General features: G+C 46.2%; 1 protein-coding gene across 1 annotated transcript; it reads right to left on the reverse strand.

Annotated features, from left to right (window-relative positions):
• On the reverse strand, nt 1-5,957 carry LOC128846684 (duodenase-1-like). The gene is made up of 5 exons (XM_054045927.1): nt 5,765-5,957; nt 4,644-4,788; nt 2,580-2,715; nt 2,042-2,296; nt 1-349 (listed from the first exon to the last, which is right to left on the reverse strand). Exons 1-5 carry the CDS (start codon nt 5,955-5,957, stop codon nt 203-205), a joined length of 876 nt encoding a protein of 291 aa, XP_053901902.1. The 3' UTR covers nt 1-202.
• Nucleotides 5,958-15,722: the final 9,765 nt, after the last annotated feature.

A 15,722-nucleotide genomic window follows, 5' to 3' on the forward strand; every position in this document is an offset into this window, starting at 1 on the left:
TTGATTAGACACTTGGGGAGACAATATAACAAAATTTCAAACATCGATGGGGTATTTCTAGCTGCAAAGGATTTCAGGACTGAGCCATTCATAGCATTTCTCTACCACTAGAAAAAAAACACTCATCTAAGGAATCTCGGGGTTCCACACAGGCACATTGCCCAGTATGGCAACATTTGCCCTTTACAGGGGAGCGTCTCCTTTAACTCAGCTTCTGCAGAGTTTCTTTGATCCAGGGGATGAATTTGGAGATTCTTGTGTATACACTGGGGGGTCGCCCATTTGGATTTCCATTGGAGACGATGCCCTGGACCACCCCGTTGCACACCAGGGGCCCGCCGGAATCGCCCTGCCAATAAGGAAAATAACATCAGTGACTGACATTACCCAGCCCAGCCTGTCCTGCGGAGATCTCAGATTGCCTGTGGGGCAGGTGTTCTCTGCAGCTGAAGGCCCAGCTCTTTCCACCACACAGAACAGTCCCTCTAAATGGGTGGGCAGAGAGAGAAATCTAGAGCTGGGCAGAATGATGTAACCGTGGAAAAGGCAGTTCCTACAATATTGAAATTACTTTCACCCCTGCATGGAAAGAAATGTTTCAATCTGTTCACATCTCAGCATGTTTCATTTTCATTTAAGATGTTGCAATGAAACATTTTGACATTTCGGAGTCAAACCTGCTTTTGGAATTTCTGTTCTGCCAAAAATGTTGAAATCTCAACTTTTCTTCAAAAACAAAGATTGGAATGTTGCTATTTCCTGTGAGATGGGAACACTGATTCTCCCTCAGCACCAGTGCCATCCTGGACCTCTGGACTTCAATGGCAAAGCTCCCATCCACGTCTATGGGGCTAGGATTTCACCCAGGGTCCTGTCTGTTGGGTAGCCTCAGGGTTGAGTTCACCAATAAACCCTCCAGTGAAGGTGAAGAATAGAGACGGTCATAAAATGTGGTGGTGATGGGTGGGGAGTTCCCATTTATTATTAACATTTTCCCTGGAACATTTTTAAAAAATCAAAGCCCCAAAATGTCTAGTCATGGTACATCATGGGAGTTGTATTTCAGGGGCCTCATGCCATTATGGGAACACAGGACTGGAAGGGCCATACTGGGTCATGGAGTCCAGTTCCTGCTGTCCCAGGTAGCCCCATTGTATCATCCCATCCATAAACTTATCAAGCTCCATCTGCATCCTTGTTAGGTTATTCCCCTCCCCTCCCTAACTGCTTCCTTTGAAGGTTGTTCCAGAACCTCCCACCTCTGATGGTTAGAAACCTTCTCCTCACCTCCAGCCTCCATTTATTCCCATTTGATTTGTCCTTGACTTTAGCTTCAACAGCTCGCCTCCCTCCCTGGTGTCTGTCCCTCTGATATATTTATAGAGCAATCAGACCCCGTTCAGCCTGTGTTTTAGGCTAACCTAGCCCAGTATTTTATTCCCCTCTCATAAGACCGTCTCTCCATTCCCCCGATTGTCCCACCAGCCCTTCTCAACCCCTGCTCCAGCTGAGATTCCTCTTTCTGGGACAGGGCTGCCCAGAACTCTGCACCGGATTCCAGCTGAGCTCTGCCCAGAGCCTTCTCCTCCAGCATTAAACCCTTCCTCTCTACTAAAGACACTTCGGCTGCTCCATCCCAGGATCGCATTGACCTTTCTCCTGGCCTTGGCCCACTGGTGGCCCATAGTCATCCTGCGATTGACAGGCACACCCCTGTCTCCCTTCCCCTTCCAGTTCATAAGCCCCCAGCTCAGAGCAGCAATTTTCTTGTTTCTTGTCCCTATGTGCATGAACTCATGTTAAATTTCAGCCCGTTTCCACCAGCACCTTGCACAAGGGCACTAACACTGGAGATACCTCTCTGGAGATGTCCTAGGTGCTGGTCTCCCTGGCTGGGCTGCATCTCCCATGATGCACCATGGGCTCCCTTCTTGGGGAAGTGGAGCATGGGAGGGGCACGGCCATACTGGTTTCCACCAGCTCCTTCCCCTGGAGCAGCTTGCTGTACCCCAGTGACTCTGGGTTGGGGGGGAATATTTACCCGGGTGGCTGATTTTTTGGCGTGGGGGCTGCCGGCGCACAGCATGGTGGTGGGGTTGTAATGCCGGTACTGCTTTCTGCACAGGCTGTCCGACACCACGTCCTGCTCCGCCTCATGCAGCCTGCTGGTGACGGTGTTCACTCCGGTCCGACCCCACCCGGTCATGCTGCACTTGGAGCCTGGGCTGACGTGGTGATCAGCCTCCGGCAGGGGGACAAGACCCACCCACTCAGTCAGCTCCGCTTTGTGCCACAGCTGCCATGGGGAGGAGAGAAAGAGAATGGACCTGGATCAGCACAGGTATAGGAGCTGGCAAGGGGCAGCACCACCTGGCCAGGGCATGGATGTGAATACAGGGAGTGAGTGTGGGGTCACTGGGGGCAGGGTGATGGGACGGGGGTGCTACCTGCAGCAGTGTGAGGACACTGGGGGCAGGGCAATGGGATTGGGCAGTGCCTGCAGCAGTGTGAGGTCACTGAGGGTGGGGTGATGGGATGGGGGGGTTACCCTAGCAGAATGGGGTCACTGGTGGTAGTACCTTCAGCAGCATGATGTCATTGTCAAAGTTCTCATTGTTGAAGTCGGGGTGCTGAACCCAGCGACGTGCCCGGATCCGTTGCCAGTTCTGTCTTGGCTTCATGAAGTCTTGGATTCCCAGGTAGACAAAGATCTTGCTGGAAAAGCCAAGGGGAGAATATGGGGGCATTAATGCCCTTTGGACAGTGGGGTCAGGCCGTCACAGCCCCTTGAATAGGGACACCAACCCTGCACCTGGCCTGTGCAAATTTCTATCAATAGTTGTGCGACTGAGTAACACAGAGACCCTCTTATGCACCTATATGTGGATGGACTTCCTCCTTCTCCCCTCTGGTTGGCTAAAGAGACCCCAAAAGACTTTCCAATGGACTGTTCTCCTATGCAGGGTGACCCATCGTCCAGTTCTTCTCTCCACAATTCAAAAAGGATGTTGATAAATTGGGGAGGGGTCAGAGAAGAGCCACAAGAAGGGTCAAAAGACTGGAAAGCCTGACTTATACTGAGAAACTCAAGATCAATTGGTTTCTTATTCAGAGGGACTATAAAGGATTCTGTTTGTTTTTCTTTCTCAATTATTGTTTCTGGTATGAATTATTAACAGGGACTGTAACTCACCATTGGGAGAATTTAAAAGGTCATCATGGATTCTCCATCACTGACAATTTTTAAACAAGGTTGGATTTTTTAAAGAACTGCTGTAGATCAAAAGGAACTATTTGGGGGACGTTCTCTGGCCTGTCTTATACAGGAGGTCACACAAGATGATCACAAAGATCTTGGGATCTCTGAATCATTGAACAGCATATGGCAGAAGAAGGAAAATACCTATGGGAAGCTCTAAGGACCTTACCTGGGTGTAACTTTGAAATATTAAAAGAAATTTCTTAAAGCGGGGGAATCCCAGATGCCTAGGCTGGGCAGTATCAGAAATAATGTCACTGGAGTGAATGAAACATACAAATAAGAAAAGGATCAAACAATATTTTATGCACCGTCGCCATCTACTGGGTATGGCTGGAAGTAGGAATAAGCCCAGATCTGCAGATGATCCTGGAGAGAGAGGTAATTATGTGGGATGAAAGAGCTTGCTGAGTGCATCAGAGAAGATGTTGAAGTCCAGAAGGGTTCCCGGATGCTTAGCCCAGCATCTCTGCACAGCCCCTTCCCTTGTGAGACTTCATGGCAGAGATTGAATCTCTTCATCTTTCTTTAATCTCAATATCTGGGCGTTCCCCTGTTGTCTCTGCTCTCGGCCTAGAGATACCTCAAGGAACCATAACTTAGATTTTAACTAAGCCAGGCTCTGTGCCTGTTTCTCCATCGTCAGTCGAAGTCAATGGCCTATGACAACCTCCAACGATAACTTGAGGCGACTGCTTTTGATGCTTTAAACTAGTGCCCCCTCTCCAAACTAGAACTAGCAGGGACCACATTCATAGAGCGCCATAAGGCAAAGGGCAAGGTTAGTGCTTGGAGAGTTAATGAGAGTGTGAGAAATGTGCTGCAGACACAAAGGAATTGATGGCTGATGATCGGAAGTGAATGTAGCAGGAAACCCTGGCGACTGGATCAGTCTCTGGTACAACAGCTGGGACCCAGCGCTGATCTATATTAATTGCCGACAAGGTTGTTCTGTTCAGTAGGGCTTAGATCCCCAAAGGCAATCAGGGGATTTCTTGATTGATTAAGAGCAGCCAGGTGTCTGGGTTTGAGAAGTGATGGCCTAGGGAAAAGACCTGAGAAGAAGTTACATTTCAGTTGAGTGAAGTGACTCAATCACAGGGGTTTGAGTACAAATGGCAGCTGGGATATTCACCATCCTAGTTTGATGGGTTTGGGCTTCAAAATCAAACAGGCACCCAGGGAAATTCATAATTTTCACATCCCATAAACACTTTGGGGCAACATATTTCCAGCTCTGATCCTGCCCCAGGGAGAGGGACTGGCTCGCGTGGTGGATGGGGAATGGGACACAGGGCCTTTCTCCTCTAGGGGCACCAGCCCCGATCCAGCCCCAGGGCCGGGGACCGGCTGGCTCAGAGGTGATGGATGGCGTGTTTCTTACCCCAGGTTGCAGTTACAATGAGCCACCGTCAGCACCACATCCTGCCGGATCAGGAACCCTCCGCAGCTTCCCCTTGACCTGGTTTGCACGTAGGCCATGTAGGGTGTGGAGCCAAGCAGGGCTTCCTGGCCCCTGATGACCCGAGCTGGAGAGAGACAGGGAGGGGTTCAAAAGGGAGTCTGGAGTGTGGGACCAAGAGCCCAGTGCAACCTAGACCCTAATCCCTCACCCCCACCCCCTGCTGGCCTGGATCAGCCCCTTGTCCCCCTTTCACTCCCCCAGCACAGCCTCCCCCTGGATCATCTCCCCAGCCTGCTCTCTACCCAAACATATATGCACTGTAATCCACATATTCCCATGTGGACCTGTGCATCCATCCATCCATTCCTTATCATATACACAGCCATCCATTCATCTGCCTGTGGGGCCACCCCCTGGCCATCTCCCCACTCAGAGAACTAGGCCAGGGATTCCCAGCACTCCCCGGCCCCATTGTCCTCTCTCCTGACACCTGCCTGAGTTTGACACCTAATTCTCACCCCTGCCCCTAGTGTGGGCTGCGCTGCCCATGGGCCCCAGTCTCCCTGATCTCACCACTAGAACCAGGCAAAGTTTTCTAAGCAATTGGCAAATTTGCCAAAGAATGCAACTTTGGGGTGTAAAAAGAACTTGTGAATTCCTTTGGAATTCTGAGGATTTATTTTCACTACAAAAAAGGAATTTTTTTTCTGGAAAAAGTTGGAAACTTTAGTTCTGGGCACTGGGAAACAAAACCTTTTTGTTTTGAAATGTTGTTTCATTGAGAAATGGACTGAATCATTTTTTAAAACAGTGGGCAAAACCTCTAAAGCAACCTGAAATCAAATAAAAAAAACACACCCCAAATTTTGTTGGGATTGAAGTAAGCACCTGAAAGCAAATGAAAAAGAAAAAAACAATTGGTTCTGGATCAACTTTTTCAGTGAGAAAAACCAAATAAAATCATTTTTGGGTTGAACCCAATTTCTCCCCAGATTTTATATTTCAGCCTCTGAACCAAAAACTCAGCGACTCGCTCAGGCCCACTCTCACCAGGAGCCCCCCGGGGCTGGGAAATCAGCCAATCACTCAGCTCCACTCACCACTGTGAAGACTCGGGGGCAGGAGAAAGGCTGCGGCGAACGGGAGAAAGGCCGTGGAGAGCAGCAGCAGCAGCATCCTTGGTACAAATCCAGGGGCTGGGACTGGTGGGTCTGTCTCAGCCCTGGGGTTTATATAGAGCAGGTGGTAGAGGGGCGACCCTGGGAAGAGGTGACCCAGGCAGTGCAGGGTCATGTACCCAGCTACCAAGAAATTCACCAGCAGTAATGTGTCAGGGGTGGAGATTCCCCAAGAGGAAATGCCCACATCGGGGGGGGGGGGGGTTCCTTCCTGCACTGGTTCCCTCCCTGCCGTTGGCTGTGGCCATGGATAACGGTGCCTCCTTCCTGCCCCTGGCTGGGACAGAGCCAGCGCTGAGGCCTCCCAGCCGCACAGGGCAGATTCCCTCCGGTCTGTTCTGCCCCTGGATACCTGGATCCATAGATGTTCGTGCCCTCCTGAGTGAAACCAGCCAGAGAACCTCGCCCAGCTCCCCCGGACTGAGCCCGGTCACTGGTGTTTGACAAACGCCTCTTCCAGCAAGGCAGCCAGGCTGGTTCTGATGCCACCTGGAAAAGGAGAAACCCCCCTGCTCTGGAGAGATGGTTCCCATGGTGAATCCCCCTCCCTGTCCCACACTGGGGCCTCCTTTCCCTTTGGATTTGATCAGGCTCCAGCTTCCCCGGTTAGATCTCGCTCTGCCTTTCCCTGCTGGATTGAAGATTGCTAGATTTAAAAAAAACACTTACAAGAATTAAGCATCAAGAATAACCTTCTTGAGGTCCAGCTTAAAGGTTACAAGCAAAACAAAAGCATTTGGGGTTAGCACAGCGGAGTCCACAAGCCATAAAGAAATAAAAAGAAATTAACCCAATCACGTCTTCCTAGACATTTCCTGATCTACTTACATATCTGGGGGTTTCAAGTGAGTAGTTTCTAGGTATGATTCAGATGATTTTTCATACCTGGACTCAAGATTTTTACAGCATAGTTCCAGCCCTGTTTGTGCTTCTCCCTCAGAACAACAACGGACAAAGGGGAAGTTTTTTCCCAATTTTAGAAAGTTCTAGCCTTCCCATTGGCTCTTTTGATCAGGTGCCTACTCCCTTCCTTTTACCTATGCAGGGAGACTTTTTAACCCTTTACAGGTAAAGCATGTAGAGAACAACTACTAAGGGGGATTTTATAGCTGACTGGCTGGCAGGATGTCCATAAAAGGGAGCTAACCCTACACCCCCTTTCATTTATCATACCATCACTGGAGAGTTTTAAGAGCAGGTTAGAAAACACCTGTCAGGGATGGTCTTCTTGATAATACTTAGTCCTGCCATGACCACAGGGGACTGGACTAGATGACCTCTTGAGGTCCCTTCCAGTCCTAGATTTCTTTTTCTTTCTTTCTTTCTTTCTTTCTTTCTTTCTTTCTTTCTTTCTTTCTTTCTTTCTTTCTTTCTTTCTTCTGATTTTTGAATTGTTCAGATCTTATTTGTTTAGTTACATTTGTTTGTTGATATTGATTTAATTCTAGGTAATTGTTTCAGCTTAGGTTGGGCTTACTAAGGCAGGAGGGTGAGTCAATGTTGTGAGTGTCATCCCTATGGTGGAAAAGCCCATCTATCCTGTGACGTTGCACCCCATAAGGCTTTATGGAGATATGCTTATGTATGTATATATGACATAACAGGAATATGTTTTATGCTACATATGCTGTGTAACAGATCTCTGTAAAGGTTATGATCTACTGAATATATTCATCCTATTTGTATGCATGTATCATTTTTGTATTCGAAATTATGAATATTGGCTGTGTACTTCTTTGCTTTTAAGTAGTCTTAGTAAGGCATTTGGTCAGCTTCTTTAGAGAGGAATGTGCAACTTAAGTGCCCAATCAAGAAAAATTTAAACTGACATTAGACCTTGATAGATGCCAATCCACATCGTAGCTTTCCTGGCTATGTGGCTTGGCCTGTAAAGTTCTGAGTCATGCATAGACATGTGACTTGCACATGTGACTCCAAAACTCCATTTTGTAGCTGTAATTCTGCACAGGTGGAAGGAGGGGTTTAGACCCACAAGGAGAAACTATATAAAGCTTTGGAAGACCCCTCCATTTTGTCTTCAGCTGGCTCAAGAGGTAGCCTCTCCACCCCCAAGTATACCTGAAAGAAACTGGGACAAAGGACAGTAACTACAGGGGGTGGGAGTGATTGCTGGACCCAGACTAGAAGGAAGCTAGTCTGTAAAAGAGGCTTATTGGAACATCTCTGAGGGTGAGATTTTATCTGTATTCAGCTTCTTACTGTATTAGGCATAGACTTCCATGTTTTATTTTATTTTGCATGGTACTTCACTTTGTTCCATCTGTTATCACTTGGAACCACTTAAATCCTACTTTTTGTATTTAATAAAATTACATTTTACTTATTAATTAATCTAGAGTATGTATTAATACCTGGGGAGGGGGGACAAACAGCTGTGCATATCTCTCTATCAGTGTTATAGAGGGCGAACAATTTATGAGTTTACCCTGTATAAGCTTTATACAGGGTAAAACGGATTTATTTGGGGTTTGGACCCCATTGGGAGTTGGACATCTGAGTGTTAGAGACAGGAACATTTCTTAAACTGCTTTCAATTCAGCCTCCAGTTTGTGGGATGTGGTTCAGACCTGGGTCTGTATTTGTAGCTGGCAAGCGTGTCTGGAACAACCAGGCAGGGTTCTGGACTCCCAAGCTGGCAGGGAAAGCAGGGGCAGAAGTAGTCTCGGCACATCAATTGGAAGCCCCAAGGGGGTTTCTGTGATCCAACCCGTCACACATCCATCCATCCATTCATTTATCAGTCCATCCGTCTGTCCATCCATCCGTCCATCCGTCCCTTCATCTGTCTATCCATCCGTTTGCCCATCCATCCATACATCCGTCTATCCCTCTATCCATCCAGCCATGCCAGCCATCTGTACATCCATCCATCCCCACACACATCCATCCATCCGTCCATCCATCCCCACACCTATATTCATAGATTCCAAGGCCTGGAGTGACCATGGTGAGCATCTACTCTGATCTCCTGTGTAACACTTCCCAGAGAACTGCCTCACAATTATTCCCAGAGCAAATCATTTAGAAAAAACATCCAGTCTTCCTTTTAAAATTGTCAGTGATTAAGAATTGACCATGATTCTTGGCTAGTCATTCCAATGGTTAGTTACCCTCACTGTCTTATTTCCAGTCTGAATTTGTCTAGCTTCAGCTTCCAGCCTTTGGATTGTGTTAGACCTTTCTCTGGAAGATTGAAGAGCTCATTGTTAAATCTTTGTTCCCTGTGTAGTTACTTCTAGACTGATCATGTCACCCAATAGCTTTCTCTTTGTTAAGCTAAACAGATTGAGCTCTTTGAGTTTATCACTGTAAGACAAGGTTTCTAATCGTTTGATCATTCTCATGGCTCTTCTCTGACCCCCCTCCAATTTATCAAAATACTTCTTTAATTGTGGGCCCCAGATTGGACACAGGATTCCAGCAGCAGTTGCACCAGTGTCAAATCCAGAGGTAAAATTATCTCTATACTCCTACTCGAGATTCCCGTTTATGCATCCCAGGATCGCATTAGCCATTTTGGCCACAGCATCACACTGGGAGCTCATGTTCAGCTGCTTATCCACAGTGACCCCCAAATCTTCTGCAGAGTCTCTGCTTCCCAGGATAGAGTCCCCCACCTGTAAGTATGGCTGACATTCTTTTGTCTTCGATGTATACACTGACATTTAGCCATGTTTAAATGCATAATGTTTGCTTGCACCCAGTTTACCAAATCTCTCGGCCTAGAGATACCTCAAGGAACCATAACTTAGATTTTAACTAAGCCAGGCTCTGTGCCTGTTTCTCCATCGTCAGTCGAAGTCAATGGCCTACGACAACCTCCAACGATAACTTGAGGCGACTGCTTTTGATGCTTTAAACTAGTGCCCCCTCTCCAAACTAGAACTAGCAGGGACCACATTCATAGAGCGCCATAAGGCAAAGGGCAAGGTTAGTGCTTGGAGAGTTAATGAGAGTGTGAGAAATGTGCTGCAGACACAAAGGAATTGATGGCTGATGATCGGAAGTGAATGTAGCAGGAAACCCTGGCGACTGGATCAGTCTCTGGTACAACAGCTGGGACCCAGCGCTGATCTATATTAATTGCCGACAAGGTTGTTCTGTTCAGTAGGGCTTAGATCCCCAAAGGCAATCAGGGGATTTCTTGATTGATTAAGAGCAGCCAGGTGTCAAGATCACTCTGTGTCCCTGCCCTTTCGTCTTCATTATTTATCACCCAGCCAATTTCTGAGTCATCTGCAAACCTATCAGTGATGATTTCATGTTTTCTTCCAGGGCATTGATAAAAAAGGTAAATTGCATAGGACAAGAACCGATCCCTGACCCCACAAGAAACACACCTATTTGATGATGATTCCCCATTTACAATTACATCGTGAGACCTCTCATTTACCCAGATTTTAATCCATGTCATGCATGCCATGGTAATCTTATATCCTTCTAGTTTTTACTCAGCATGTGCGGTACCAAGTCAAATGCCTTCCAGAATTATAAGTATATAACATTAACACTGTTATCTTCATCAACCAAAGTTGTAATCTGATTAAAAGGAGACAAGGTCTGTGAGGGGATATCTTTTATTGGATTGACTTTTATTGGTGAGAGAGACACGCATTCGAGCCTACACAGAGCTCTTCTTCTCTGACCCCTCCCCAATTTATCAAAATACTTCTTTAATTGTGGGCCCCAGATCTGGACACAGGATTCCAGCAGCAGTTGCACCAGTGTCAAATCCAGAAGTAAAATTATCTCTGTACTCCTACTCGAGATTCCCATTTATGCATCCCAGGATCGCATTAGCCATTTTGGCCACAGCATCACACTGGGAGCTTGTGTTCAGCTGCTTATCCACCGTGATCCCCAAATCTTCTGCAGAGTCTCTGCTTCCCAGGCTAGAGTCCCCCACCTGTAAGTATGGCTGACATTCTTTTGTCTTGGATGTAGACACTGACATTTAGCCATGTTAAAATGCATAATGTTTGCTTGCACCCAGTTTACCAAATCTCTCGGCCTAGAGATACCTCAAGGAACCATAACTTAGATTTTAACTAAGCCAGGCTCTGTGCCTGTTTCTCCATCGTCAGTCGAAGTCAATGGCCTACGACAACCTCCAACGATAACTTGAGGCGACTGCTTTTGATGCTTTAAACTAGTGCCCCCTCTCCAAACTAGAACTAGCAGGGACCACATTCATAGAGCGCCATAAGGCAAAGGGCAAGGTTAGTGCTTGGAGAGTTAATGAGAGTGTGAGAAATGTGCTGCAGACACAAAGGAATTGATGGCTGATGATCGGAAGTGAATGTAGCAGGAAACCCTGGCGACTGGATCAGTCTCTGGTACAACAGCTGGGACCCAGCGCTGATCTATATTAATTGCCGACAAGGTTGTTCTGTTCAGTAGGGCTTAGATCCCCAAAGGCAATCAGGGGATTTCTTGATTGATTAAGAGCAGCCAGGTGTCCAGATCACTCTGTGTCCCTGCCCTTTCGTCTTCATTATTTATCACCCAGCCAATTTCTGAGTCATCTGCAAACCTATCAGTGATGATTTCATGTTTTCTTCCAGGGCATTGATAAAAAAGGTAAATTGCATAGGACAAGAACCGATCCCTGACCCCACAAGAAACACACCTATTTGATGATGATTCCCCATTTACAATTACATCGTGAGACCTCTCATTTACCCAGATTTTAATCCATGTCATGCATGCCATGGTAATCTTATATCCTTCTAGTTTTTACTCAGCATGTGCGGTACCAAGTCAAATGCCTTCCAGAATTATAAGTATATAACATTAACACTGTTATCTTCATCAACCAAAGTTGTAATCTGATTAAAAGGAGACAAGGTCTGTGAGGGGATATCTTTTATTGGATTGACTTTTATTGGTGAGAGAGACACGCATTCGAGCCTACACAGAGCTCTTCTTCTCTGACCCCTCCCCAATTTATCAAAATACTTCTTTAATTGTGGGCCCCAGATCTGGACACAGGATTCCAGCAGCAGTTGCACCAGTGTCAAATCCAGAAGTAAAATTATCTCTGTACTCCTACTCGAGATTCCCATTTATGCATCCCAGGATCGCATTAGCCATTTTGGCCACAGCATCACACTGGGAGCTTGTGTTCAGCTGCTTATCCACCGTGATCCCCAAATCTTCTGCAGAGTCTCTGCTTCCCAGGCTAGAGTCCCCCACCTGTAAGTATGGCTGACATTCTTTTGTCTTGGATGTAGACACTGACATTTAGCCATGTTAAAATGCATAATGTTTGCTTGCACCCAGTTTACCAAATCTCTCGGCCTAGAGATACCTCAAGGAACCATAACTTAGATTTTAACTAAGCCAGGCTCTGTGCCTGTTTCTCCATCGTCAGTCGAAGTCAATGGCCTACGACAACCTCCAACGATAACTTGAGGCGACTGCTTTTGATGCTTTAAACTAGTGCCCCCTCTCCAAACTAGAACTAGCAGGGACCACATTCATAGAGCGCCATAAGGCAAAGGGCAAGGTTAGTGCTTGGAGAGTTAATGAGAGTGTGAGAAATGTGCTGCAGACACAAAGGAATTGATGGCTGATGATCGGAAGTGAATGTAGCAGGAAACCCTGGCGACTGGATCAGTCTCTGGTACAACAGCTGGGACCCAGCGCTGATCTATATTAATTGCCGACAAGGTTGTTCTGTTCAGTAGGGCTTAGATCCCCAAAGGCAATCAGGGGATTTCTTGATTGATTAAGAGCAGCCAGGTGTCCAGATCACTCTGTGTCCCTGCCCTTTCGTCTTCATTATTTATCACCCAGCCAATTTCTGAGTCATCTGCAAACCTATCAGTGATGATTTCATGTTTTCTTCCAGGGCATTGATAAAAAAGGTAAATTGCATAGGACAAGAACCGATCCCTGACCCCACAAGAAACACACCTATTTGATGATGATTCCCCATTTACAATTACATCGTGAGACCTCTCATTTACCCAGATTTTAATCCATGTCATGCATGCCATGGTAATCTTATATCCTTCTAGTTTTTACTCAGCATGTGCGGTACCAAGTCAAATGCCTTCCAGAATTATAAGTATATAACATTAACACTGTTATCTTCATCAACCAAAGTTGTAATCTGATTAAAAGGAGACAAGGTCTGTGAGGGGATATCTTTTATTGGATTGACTTTTATTGGTGAGAGAGACACGCATTCGAGCCTACACAGAGCTCTTCTTCTCTGACCCCTCCCCAATTTATCAAAATACTTCTTTAATTGTGGGCCCCAGATCTGGACACAGGATTCCAGCAGCAGTTGCACCAGTGTCAAATCCAGAAGTAAAATTATCTCTGTACTCCTACTCGAGATTCCCATTTATGCATCCCAGGATCGCATTAGCCATTTTGGCCACAGCATCACACTGGGAGCTTGTGTTCAGCTGCTTATCCACCGTGATCCCCAAATCTTCTGCAGAGTCTCTGCTTCCCAGGCTAGAGTCCCCCACCTGTAAGTATGGCTGACATTCTTTTGTCTTGGATGTAGACACTGACATTTAGCCATGTTAAAATGCATAATGTTTGCTTGCACCCAGTTTACCAAACAATCCAGATCACTCTGTGTTGGTGCCCTGTCCTCTACATTACTTATCACTCCCCCAATTTCTGAGTCATCTGCAAATGTTATCAGTGATGATTTCATGTTTTCTTCCAGGGCATTGATAAAAATGGTAAATTGCATAGGACAAGGACTGATACCTCCCCCCACAAGAAACACACCTATTTGATGATGATTCTCCATTTACAGATACATTTTGAGGACTCTCATTTAGCCAGCTTCTGTGTCATGCATGCCATGGTTATCTTCTATCATTCTAGTTTTTAATCAGCATCTGCGGTACCAGGTCAAATGCTTTCCGGAATTATAAGTGTATAACATTAACATTGATACCCTTATCAACCAAAGTTGTAATCTGATCAAAAGGAGACAAGGTCTGTGAGGGGATATCTTTTATTGGATCAACTTTTATTGGTGAGAGAGACAAGCTTTCAAGCCTACACAGAGCTCTTCTAAAGGTCTGGGAAAGGATATTGGGGTGTCACAGCTAAGTACAAGTGGAACAGGTTGTTTAGGACAAGTACTTAGTACATATTCCTCTCAAAACTCATCATCGGAAGCAAGCTCTGCACAGACCAGGGCCCACCAACTCCAAGCAGCAGCAGACCCTGCCAGAACAAAAGATGCAAAACTTACAGAAATATCTCCACTGCTACAATGACCAACACCCCTCCCACAATGCACTTATGAATATCCATGGGTCCTACACATGCCTGTCACAACATGTGGTTTCTCTCATCCAGTGCACTAAATGCCCCAATAACAACCAGGTGCGTGAAATGGGACAACCACCCTCTAATGAACTCACACAGAAAAATGGTGACAGTCAAAAACACCTTATCACCGGGGGACAAACACTTTTCATGAGATGATCACTCCATCTCTGACCTCTCAGTCCTCATTCTCAAAGGAAACCTGCACAACACTTAGAAAAGATCAACCTTAAATTCATAACTTTGCTAGACAGTGAATAGGGACACTGGATTCATGGCTTATTACAACAATCTGTAACCCACTAAACCCCTTTCCACACACCTTTTCCTTCCTCTTTCTCCCCCATTACTGGAGAGACGTTAACAGGCTACTTCACCTTTTATGATCCCTTGAAATATGTGTTAACTTCTTATGCTAAACAATCTGTTTCCACTTTGCATTGAGCTGTGACACACAGAGGACCTTTCCAGGACCTGAAGATGAGCTCTGTGTAAGCTCCAAAGCTTGTCTCTCTCATTCAGAGAAATTGATGCAATAGGATATCACCTCACCCACCTTGTCTCTGAAATACCCTGGGACCCACACGGCTACAACAAAGCTGCATATATCAAAAAAAGATATCAAGTTCAACAATCGCCGAGCTATACACCCATTGGGACAGTAGTGGGCACTGTTGCCACAACAGATGAATTCCTGCTGGGTCGGTATCTCTAGGAGACAGGGAACAGGGTAGCAACAAATCCTCTCTCCAGCATTCAGGGGCCATGAGGTGCAGATGTGGGGTGAACTCCAGGCAGAGCAGTTACAGTCAGATGCAGACAGGAATCCAGACACACACACACACACACACACACAGGCTGTTGCATCAAGCGTTTTATTGCACCACAAGTGGCATGTGCCGGGTGGAAAGCAGAGGTTAATGAGGGCTTACTCAGGAGTGTCAAGGAACCAATGTGAACTGAGTGAAGGGTTCATGCACAGGGCAGACTGATGGTCCAGATCAGGATCAGTAGGAATAGAAAAGGTCAGATATGGGACCTGTCCCCTGTAGAGGGTAGCAGTTCTATTCAGACCTCAGGAAGAGGGGACTTGATGGCTCATGGGGGAGAGGGAAAATGGTACCGGCTCTGATCTGACTCCAGGAAGGGGGGACTGGCTTGAGATGGGGGCGGAGAATAGGACATGGAGCCTTTTCCCTCTAGGGGGCGCTGGCTTCAATACCAGCCTTTCTATAGTTTGTTTTTTTGTTTTTGTTTTTTTGTTTGTTTGTTTTTTGTTTTGTTTTTTTTTTGCACCATCCTATAGGATTTAAAAGAGAGAATCTGATGCCTGCTCTAGAATCCCATAGGAGAGTCCAAAAACTCCCAGAGACACACAGGGGTTTTATCTCAATATCTATGGACTGCTTCTCCCACCCCCAATCCATTTTGACATCAATCAATTCATAGCATTTTTCTAAGAGTAATGAAGATAATGTGAATTTCACATGCAAAGCCTAGTTAGCCCATGTCTGGTCTAGCCAGCAAAAAGACAGGAAAATGGGTGTCTACT

The sequence above is a fragment of the Malaclemys terrapin genome, chromosome 12, assembly GCF_027887155.1.
Source record: "Malaclemys terrapin pileata isolate rMalTer1 chromosome 12, rMalTer1.hap1, whole genome shotgun sequence".
Lineage (NCBI taxonomy): Eukaryota > Metazoa > Chordata > Testudines > Emydidae > Malaclemys > Malaclemys terrapin.

What these genes read in the sequence shown, in the direction of transcription:
- LOC128846684 (XM_054045927.1), bottom strand. Translation starts at nt 5,957, where the DNA reads ATGACCCTGCACTGCCTGGGTCACCTCTTCCCAGGGTCGCCCCTCTAC. An exon ending in ATGACATCATGCTGCTGAAG is followed by an intron (nt 2,297 to 2,579) that starts GTACTACCACCA and finishes TCCCCATGGCAG; the next exon opens with CTGTGGCACAAAGCGGAGCT. An exon ending in CCAAAAAATCAGCCACCCGG is followed by an intron (nt 350 to 2,041) that starts GTAAATATTCCC and finishes CCTTATTGGCAG; the next exon opens with GGCGATTCCGGCGGGCCCCT.